Source organism: Eurypyga helias, unplaced genomic scaffold (genome assembly GCF_000690775.1).
Source record: "Eurypyga helias isolate BGI_N326 unplaced genomic scaffold, ASM69077v1 scaffold50277, whole genome shotgun sequence".
Classification (NCBI taxonomy): Eukaryota; Metazoa; Chordata; class Aves; order Eurypygiformes; family Eurypygidae; genus Eurypyga; species Eurypyga helias.
Genome location: NW_010264625.1, coordinates 26,161 through 36,591, shown reverse-complemented (window position 1 = coordinate 36,591; position 10,431 = coordinate 26,161). Strand labels below are relative to the sequence as shown.

Genomic DNA, 10,431 nt, shown 5'->3' with positions numbered 1-10,431 from the left:
TTATTTATCAGACTACAAAACAGAGATGCCAATTGCTTCAGAAATTCTGAAATGGCAGGCACATAATCACTACATTTAAAGATAATTGTACTACACTTACTGCTTCAGTTTACTGTGTGCAAACACATACTGTATTCATAATAGACCTAAATGCATGGCTGTTCTGTTGATGCATGAACAGAAACTCACTCAACATTAGGGAAGTGCAGACAGGAACTAGATTCTGTTTAGCCCAATCCCAGGACGTATTTCAGCTTGTCCATGTTAGTTTTACATTTGCTATGTTTTATCAGAATGCCAAATGACACTCGAGGAAAACCTACTATGAAATCATGGATTTTCCCTGATTTGCCCTTGTATGCTGCCAAATCTGCCGTGAAAGTGCCATGTATAAAATAATATAACAACTGAAGTTGTGCTTAGGCATCTGGCACAACATAGTGATTCACACAAGAAAGAATTATTTGGAAGGAAAAAGGTAGGTTCTGAAGAAATCTTACCCTGGTGTATTTTTTTCAAAAATCCAGTAAAATCTTGAAATAATTGATCATTTTTTCACGCTCATTCAGAAGAATATTTAGACACAAGTTTAACTGAAAACATATCAGTAAGCCTACCTATATCCAGCAGGGAACTTGCAGTATCTGTAAGCACATACTTAAGTGCCGTTTGCATTATAGGATTTGAATATAAATCCCTTTCTGCAAGAGGCTGAGTGCTCTGCACTGCCACCGACCACATCCCTGAACAGGAGAGCACAGTTAGATAATGCAACAGCACAAGTCAGTGATCGAACAGATAGCTCACATTTGCTTTTCAGAGCATGATATATCTCTTTTCCCACCCACTTACTCTATTTATGAATTTCTGCCTTTTTTTTTTTTTGAGAAAATATGTATTTGCTTGCAGAAATGACCTACAGCTGCTGTTCAAATGTTAACTGAAAGCTGGGGCCTCACCACGGTGCTACTTTACGTTAAGTCTCTTAAATAAAGGAAGATGTGTATTACCAGACATGAGGGTCTGAAAGGTTTAAGATCAGATTTTGCTTTTCTGTTTAATCATCCTTACTAGGAACAAAACAATGTTCAAATAGTCACCTTTAAGTTGCAATTCTTCCTACCCAGCTTCCCATGCTTCTTTGAACCTAAAACAAACAAACAAACAAACAAAAGAACATATTTATATAGTAGCTAAGAATCTCTCATATTTTGGAGGATAAAATCGGACAAGTGACAAGAGAATTGCTCACTCCTCATATGTCTGCACTGAGAAACAGCTGAAAAACTCACAGGGCTAAAGCTTCATCGTGAGATAATCTGGTACTTGCTAGAAAAATGATAACAAAAAAAAAATCGGGTTTTTTCCACAATGTTTTACATTTTTAATGGCCAAACATAAGTACAGTAAATCGTCAAGTAATTCCCTGCAAAGCTTTGGAAACTCCAGATTCTGCAGTCTAGTGTCTGCAACACAATAAACAAGTATCCTGAAGTAAGGATTTCTTCACTTTTAAATTCCTTTTAAATGTATTTGAATTTTACAGTATGCTCTTTTTCTGCTTGAGCTCTTTGCAGAATTCATAAATGGTCTGAACTTGTTATTAAATCTGTAGCTGATTCTGTCTAGCCCTTTACAGAGTTGGATACTTATTTCTCTACATATTTAAAATCATCCCCATTCTTAAAATATTTAATATAATCAACTGAGCCCTTATGAGCCACTCAGTACTTCAGTTTTGGTGCAAAACTGAATGAATCTGTTTTAATCCCCATAATCTCCACAAATTTATTTGCAGTTTTACCTTATGATATAGCATGACCTCAGAACAGTTTAGGTTTTGCTTAGTGTTTGTGGTTGGTTTTTTTTTTTTGAGTGTTTTTTTCTTTTTTGTGTTTTTTTTTTTACATTTTTTTCAAACTACAGCTCTAGCATTGAGACAATCAATATATAAACAAACACTGCCAGTCTCCAAAAGTCAAAACCATTCTTTGATTAGACAAAATCATGAAATCTGATATACATCGAGGATAAAAGCTTGAAAAAAGCCAATATGGAAATTGTTAAATTGAACCAATGTAATGACATCTGAGCTTTTTACACTGATGTTCGGAATATTTTGGCTTCCTTTCATTCACAACTGTACCAGGCAAATTTCCATTAACTGAATATTATGAAATCTCCAAGCCATTTACAAAGTATCTGAGTTCAGATTTAGCTTTTTTTTTTTTTTGAAGCTCAGCCCAAGTATGTTGAAATTTCCATCTAACACAGGAGCATTTTCAATTTGATCCAAACCAACAGAGTAAAAATATCAATGGACTACAGCTTGGATTTCTGCAGCGTTTTCCTAGAAATCAGCAAGCCATTAAATCAATCACCCAAACAAAAAGGATCATCTTGGTTTTTTGCTCCTCGCAATACATTTTACACGTAGACTGGAACCTTAAATGTTTAAAATACTTTCTACTGTCTCCGTCTTTCATAGCTATTAGACTGAATTTGAGAGCTCTATTACTTAACATAGTTTTCCTACTGGCTTCTTTATATAATGTATATTTGCAGATATACAACATTCCTTTTTTTTTCTTCTTTTTTTTTTTCCCCCCCCCAGAATATCTATGCCAAGACAATGCGGTTGAATGAAACTACTTGCGTGAAAAAGTGCACACAGTGTGAGGCATGAGACTATGGAAATGAAATGCCCTTTGGTCTGAGGAGGCTGACACTGACCCAGATATAGCTCTCGGTCCCTTCCCATCCCACAGAACAATTTCTGTTATAGCCATGTCAAAATCAACTTAGCCCAGCCCAGCCAAATGTATGGATCATATATGGGTCCTTTGAGTCATGCTACAAAAAAAGGTGCAACAATAAACAAGTCCATGTGCATTCTCAGTCATAACTATGGACAGAAGAACCCTTGAGATTCCTCACTTTGGCTTTAAATAACAATTATAGAGGCTTTTAGAATTAAAGCAATACATGGTGGGACTTGAAACATTAACAGTCCCAAGTAACTTGTCAATTGAAATAAGACTCATCCCTAGTCATAAATAAATAATCTCTTTCCTGGTCTCACTTCCACACCAGGATCAATATCTCTTAACATCTTACTTATTTTATTACTGCTTTTGGTTTTCTGGGACTGATTGAAAGTTGCTCAGAGGAAATCTTTGGTTTTGCTTAAGTGTCCGTGACATTTAATCATGACTTTCCTTGCAGTTTAATTCCAACCAGTCAATCAGTTAATCCACTTCAATTGATTCTGTGCTCTCTGTTATTGGCTTGCACTCATTGGGCATCCTCTGGTGTCGACTCAGCTGGGTGGCTTGTGTGAAGCTCCTCTCACACCTCTCGCACCTGGTGAACGCAAGAGAGAAAATTGAGACCAGGGAGCTGCTCTGGGGGGGGTGATGGGCTTTGTCTTATCCTGCCTAATCAGAACAGACACTCAAAAGTGGCTTCAGATTTTACTGGCTCAAGAGGTTTAATTGGTGGCTACTTCCAAGGCCTTGATGCCTATGATGGGACAAGGCCTGTCTGATTCAGAACAGAGGAATCTGTCAATAGACAGGGGGAAGGTGATTTCTCCAGAGAGGCCTGTCCTGCTGTAGCTCTGATCACTGTCAGTTCAAATAGATAAGGAACAAAAAGAGATTTTTAGGAGTGAGCCATCAAAGAAGCAGCTTGTCTGCAGTTTTCTGCTCTGTAACCCCTAGAAGAAATTGATGACAAATAGAATTTCACCTTCTGCTAATTTAAAATCCACAATTGCCTATTGGAGGAAGAGAAATCACAAAGCAATAATCTTTCAGAGCTAGAACCAGAGCAAACTCTTTGTTTATCCGATCTGCCTATGCAGTGGGGCTCATGTTAAATAGACACAGAGAGTTAGTGGTTACTTAATTATCTGAAAACATCCACACTATTCAAGAAATCTGTGGGTTGAGCAAGAACTCATAACAGCCACCAGTGTTTGTTTCACTGTCTTTCATGCCGTCTCCCTTTCTACCCTGTCCTCTCTTTAGAGAACCATAACCTGCGACAAAAATAATGTGAACGTATGAAGAAAGGCGTTGAATTTTGGAGGGGAAAGGATGAGGGTTACTGCTAGCTTGGGATGAATCCCCTGTCCCTGCTCTGACAGAGAATTTATTGTATTTAATCTTACAAATACTGCCCTCTTAATTTGAATTCTGAACACTACATAGGGGTGTTTGATGAGTCACAAATACGGATGCAGCAGATTCTTCTCGTATGGCGCTCACTCCCGAAGCCACCTTTGATTTAATGGTGCTGTGTGATGTTTTATCTTCAAAGAAGATTATCATAAAAGCATCGCTACGATGAATTCTTCACCTTCAAAGAAGTGAGGAAAACAAAGGGATCGGCTAATTCATATTCATCTTTCTCTCTTCACTGATGGGAATCATAGAAAGTGAACTGTCACTGATCTATCTGCTTACAAAAAAAAAAAAAAGATAAAATATATTTACACATTTGCATAGTAGTGGAATGTTCTTCACATTAGTAATTTTTAGTAAGAAAGTTCTGCTTTGGGAACATTTATCACAGACATTAGAGAGTCATTCATCCAAGCTACTGTACCAATCTAAAATGTCAACACTTTTAAGTTGTGTTTCTTTGATTGTCTTTCATGGAATATTTTTAGCAGCCTGTTCCACTGTTAAAAACTGCACTGTGATTTTGACAAATGTAAAATGTCAGCTTTAATGTATCAGACCTATCAGCTCAATGAAAATAACTCAGAAGTATTGATTACCTAATGATTTTTGGGGTATTCATTAACGTCTATGTGCAGATCATCCACTCTCCAGAGCTCCTGAAGTGCTGATGACACATTAGTGTACTGCTGATTGTTTATTAGAAAACTGATTAGTTACTGGATTAGTGTGTCAAAATATACTACCTTTCATTGCCTGACAAACTTGCAAATTATTGTATTATTTTTATATACATATATATATCTATCACAGAGGCATTAGAATCAATTTTAAGGCTGGGGGGTTAGCTTAGTCTGTATGAGATATTGCCGTCTACTTGAACTTGATAGCTTTGTTATTTTGATGTCTACAAAGACAAGCGCTTTGCTTGCTGAGTAATAGGAGGCTTGGATCCTTGCCTCACCAAGCTGTAAGCAGTACAGTTGCAAAATAACCTACATAATCAGGTGTGGCAATGTCTGACTTCTAAGTGTCTGGCCAAATAACTGAAATATACTGTATCAGGATGCCTTGGGGCCATATGTGAATCAGAAACAGACTATAAGGTGAGCAAAAAACAGAATTACTCATTAAAACTGCTGGCTGTGAAGGTGTGGCAGACCTCCTTACTACTTCTGGAGCTTGCCTGGGAGGCTAGAGCTGGGCACCGCGTTCACTCAGCGCCTTGCGTTGCTCTTGAAAGCACAGAGCAGGGCTCACTGTATTTTTTTAAAATGATAATTCCTGTGCTTTATCCACAAGCTTCTTCTGCCATGAGAGTGCTCTAACTTCCCAGCTACAGGCTCTTCTGGGACACTTTCACACAGACATAGGAATGAAGGACGCTAAAGAGAGTCCAGGAAAGAATAAATCTCTTGCTAGAAGCATCAGCCCAGGACAGGAGGAATGTGGGTGCCAGGAGTTGCTGCTGGTCAGGCTGTGCTACCTGCACTCTACAGTCCTTGGCCAAAACTCAGAATAAAGCTTCTGGCATGGCACCTAATTCCCTGGTTTTCTCAGGTACCTGGGTAACCTTCAGACAGTACCCAAGGTGCGCAGTATTTCTAGGCACTTGCAAAGGACATGGATGGTGGTTTCAGGACTATACTTTTGGATATGGAATTACTGGACTTATGGGCAGGGACCTTTATTAAGCCCCTGACACCTTCTTTCAATGTGGTCCTGAGAAGTCGTTGGTGAATACAAACTAATAGGAAAGTTTAAGATAATAGTGTCACGGAAGCCAGCCTAAGTAACTCACAGTAGGTAGGAATGAGAGGAGAAGCAGGATTATCTTTTCTTTTGAATTATGACATGCTCTTTTCCCCAGCCTGTCGTAGCAGAATAACCACTGCGGTGACCTGTGTCTATAAGACTGGTGAGCATGTGTGTGCGTGTTCCTATGCTACAAGCCAGACGTTGAATGGAATATTGGAAGGCTGAATAGTAGCCAAATCAGTCTGAAAGGAAAAAGAATCCACCGCTCATGCAGCCACTCACAACATAATCATGGGGCTGATCCCAAGCCCGGCTATTAGGCATATACCAAATTTTTGGTTAAGCCTCAAGTGTAGTTACAAGTATCTGCAATAACGATACCTATTAACTGAGAGACCACTTGGTTTCCACTTAAACCATCTGATGCTATTTGAGAGTAATGGGAACAACTCCTGACACAATGTAGATCTAAAGGAGCAATTTAAAAGTCTTCACACAACCAGATGTCATCCGTGAAAACTGGATCCATATTACCGTCTTTTACAATGTGTGTGTGCCTTCATTTTAATTGTAAGGAGCAGTGTTGTACTACAATAATCTTATCAAACAAAAGACTTCATCCTACCACAGGGTTTCCCTATGTGATTTGCTTGGGTGAAGGTGTAAACAAAATGGTTCTTAAATTCACAAGTAACATGAATATCAACGGGATTTGGTATTTCTAAGGTGTTGGGTTTTCTGAGTTTGGTTAGATAGCCTTTATTGTCCTGGTCTGCTCATTTGATTCATAGTACTTTCAAAACATTGACACTGAGGATTACAGACAGGATTGGTTTAATTCTGAAGCTTATGTCAACCTCTGTGAAAGGCTTTGGGTGAAGAAAATGCTGAGGGTCTGTTTTAGGAAAAAAGAAATCTTCATTTGATATTTTCATAATGAACATTTAAAAAATTCATTCAAGGACTACGTTTAACACTGAATTTTAGAACTCATTTGAAACCAAACTAAATCATAAAACTAATAAAAAAAACCCAAAACAAAACAACAAAAAAACCCAACACAAAACCAGCACAAAGCTGAGATTCCACTGTAGATACAACATCTACATTCAACCTGAAATTAATGTTTCCCAGTTTTGCGTTTCAGTAAGAAACAATTTAAAACACCTGGGTTTTGTCAGTCTGAAAGATTCTTTCCTTTAATTCTCTTTGGTTGACTTAAGAATACTAGATGTTTGCCTGTCCCTGATTCTAAAGGCAAGCTTAGTTATTCTTTATTTTTTCTGAAATGGAAGGGACTGGAAGAAAATGGGAATCACCAAAAATTTTCCTTTTTCTCCTACCTTTTAAGTTACTTAAGAGCTTTGTTCCCAGACTAGCAGCCATAGTGGAGACTTCAGCAAGATAAGAATACACAGAAACTTTACAGTGGTGAGGCTGACTTGATAGCTTGTGATGACATGCAAAGAAACTCCTTCTAACTGGACCTGCAGTCCAGGCAATGCAGCTAAAGCTTTGACTGCAGATAACCTCACTTAGCATTGTTATCTGTAACGAAGAGCAAATAGAAAAGTCTTCCACCGTACATCCAAAGTTACCTAGGACCTACAAAGAAAGTGCTTCCTCAAAGAAGAAAAAAAAAAAAAAGCGTTTTAACCAATGGGAGGTGTCCTCTTAAATAACAATTATTTTTAAATATTTTTAAATACTGTTCACTATTTTTAATACCACCTTGTGAAAATAATGTGCACACAAACATACACTTAGTGTTTGACATTGCCCGCTTAATCCATGCACACTGTAATTTGTTCAAATAACACTTGCAAACATAACTGCCTTACTGCATTAGAAATAGCGAGATTGCATTCACAGTAGGTGCACGTTAACTGTCCAGTTGAATGGCCATTTTCACCTGTGAAACTGAGCTTAATGCCTTTTAAATTATGCCTGTTATTTTTAAAATAGCTTAGTTAGAGTTAAAGTAATTTAGCACTACCCATGCGTGGTCATTCTTTGTAATAGTTAAAATATTATTCAACAGAAGTCTGTACATTACCACAAATACAGACTTTTTTGAGGTACAGAGACCCTATCTCAACGGACTTCCCCGTTTTGCACATTTTTTTGTAAGCGCACACTCAAAATCCCTTCGTAAACAAACCTTAAAAAGTGAAATTGCGTGATCAAGATTCAGGAATCTTGTTTGTCCTGTTTATGGTTCTTGTTTACTAGAATTTGTTAAGGTTTTCCCTAAGCTTACTTATCACCAGGTCTTGTATCCCTCCTATTCAAGGGAGGATCTAAATGGTGATGAGACATCAAGATGAACCGCAGGTCTCTCTTTTTCCTCCAGCAGAGAGGAGGATCCATTTCTGGGTAAGTTTCCCCTCCTCTCTCAAAGGCAAGCAGTCCTGCATGGGAGGCACATCTGCCCTTTTGAACAGTTTGCAGGATCAGGGCATATGTGTCCCCTTATCTGACTAGCAGGGATGGGAAGGTCTGCAGCTCCAGTTTTAGCTTCGTGTGAAATTGCCAGGCAGCTTACTGCAAACGTATCAACAAGTCTTACAGAGAAAAAATGGTACAACTGTCTCTTGAGTTTAAGGAAGAAAGTAAATAAAAAACTTACAGGAATTAAATTATGTCATACATCATAAAGAAGCAGTACAAAGCATCCATATTTTTTGTAGCTCTGCCCTACAGTTCTAAGAATAGGCAGATGCATCCTGAAACACTTAAATACTTAAACATTAGCAGGTCAAACCAAATAAACAAATCCCAGACCACTGGTTAATTGTAGTACATACATTAAGCCCTTTCACAAATGAAACTGTGCTGTAGTCAAGACCATTTTGGAAAAGGGGGGAAAAATTTACTAAACCAAAGAGGAAAAATAATTACTCTAAATGGGGCAAAATAGCAGATCTATTGGAAACATGACAAAAAGAGGATGTTAAGGAAAAAAATTAAGTGGAGTCAACAAGGTTACACATAAGTAACACCTTAACATTAAAAGAAATCTATTTCCCATTTTGACCTGGAAACCTCTTCCATTAATTACTAAAATCTATTTATACAGCAACTAGATAAAATCAATCTGATTGCTCACACTATTTCTGGCTCACTTTCTATGGGCTCTGAGCATTCAACAGACCGGGTCTAGAGGGGTCAATATTTAGATGCTCTGAGTTTCAATGTTTTGCACCACTATCCTACCCATGGTTTCTGGTATGCAAGCTCTTCTGTACTGGCTATGTCGTGTTGGTCCCTGGCTCCGTCCCCTTGCCCCCCCAGAGACACGTGTGGGGGCCATGCTGCCTTTCAACCATATATGGATGCAAAGCATCTCTACCGGTATCTCTGCCGAGCTTGTTCCTAGGAGTTCAGACAGGCCCCATGGCTGAGCTCTCTTACATTAACCAGACTGAGAGCACAGTGCAGCAAAAGTAGAAATGAAAGGCAAACGGAGAAAAGTAGCTGGAGGACAGACAGTCCTTGGAGAACAGGGAGAGATACACACCTTCCCACACTTAGTCCCATTCCTCCTGGGAACATCAGGTAGCTTCCAAAAGAATTCATATCAATACATTATACATTCATATCAATACATCATTTTTCTTCCAAAGTGGGATTGTTCCTGATACAATATCCATAAGATTTGTGCCTGTCAGTTCAGCAAAGACACAGACACAAATACGGAAAATTTGTATTCTGTCTTGGAGAACACCTCCTGTTAGGTAGGCAGTCTTGCACAACAGAAGGTAAAATCCACATGGATCAGCTGTGCTGTGCCTGGAGGTGAGCACAGAGGGAAAACTTCTGAAACTACAGTGTGTGCTTGGCTTTAATTTCAGTAAACAGAAACTGCAGAAATAAGCGGTCTGTTTAATCAAAAAACATTTTTAGCAGGTGCCTTTTTTCTTTTTCCTTATATCTTGGACAGCTGGCCCCTATTGATTTGTTGTTATGATCTTACCAAACTTATGCCACACGCCAGAGTTGCATGTTCTGTGCAGTGATTCTGAGAGTAAAAAAGATGCATCTTTCTTCTCCACGCTTAACCACATCCAAATTAATTTTTTATGTGAAACTCTATCTACCTCAGCATACAGACATCAAAGAATCATATTAATGTTCTTGCAGCATAGCCTGTCCCAGCCTTGAGTGTATTTTCCGCTATGGTCCTCTGGCAGCAGCTCGTCATTTAATTAAAACAATCAAGTTCTCATCAGAGGCCAGAAAATTGCTTGGGGCTTGCAAGGCACCCAAAACCAAGCCTGGTTTAATCTTGATTTTAGCCACACCACTAATGGACTTATCTGGTGGTCTGACCTGGACTTTCGAGGGAACCTCTACTGCGTGCCAGCATGATGCTGGTGGGCAGCAGCGACCCATAGCCCTCCCTGATCTCAGCGGGCAAAGGCTGCGGGCTTCCCGTACTTACTTGAAGGGCTTTTCCCCCGTGTGTGTCCGGATGTGATTGTTG

General features: G+C 38.8%; 1 protein-coding gene across 1 annotated transcript in view; it reads right to left on the bottom strand.

Annotated features, from left to right (window-relative positions):
• Positions 1-3,248: 3,248 nt before the first annotated feature.
• LOC104513170 (putative histone-lysine N-methyltransferase PRDM6) overlaps positions 3,249-10,431 on the bottom strand; it is a gene marked incomplete at its 5' end in the record, with an annotated part of 22,935 nt that continues 15,752 nt past the window's right edge. Inside the window, 2 exon segments of the mRNA XM_010156429.1 lie at positions 3,249-3,363; positions 10,390-10,431. The exon segment at positions 10,390-10,431 is cut by the window's right edge and continues 28 nt beyond it. Coding sequence (XP_010154731.1) covers positions 3,249-3,363; positions 10,390-10,431 — 157 coding nt within the window.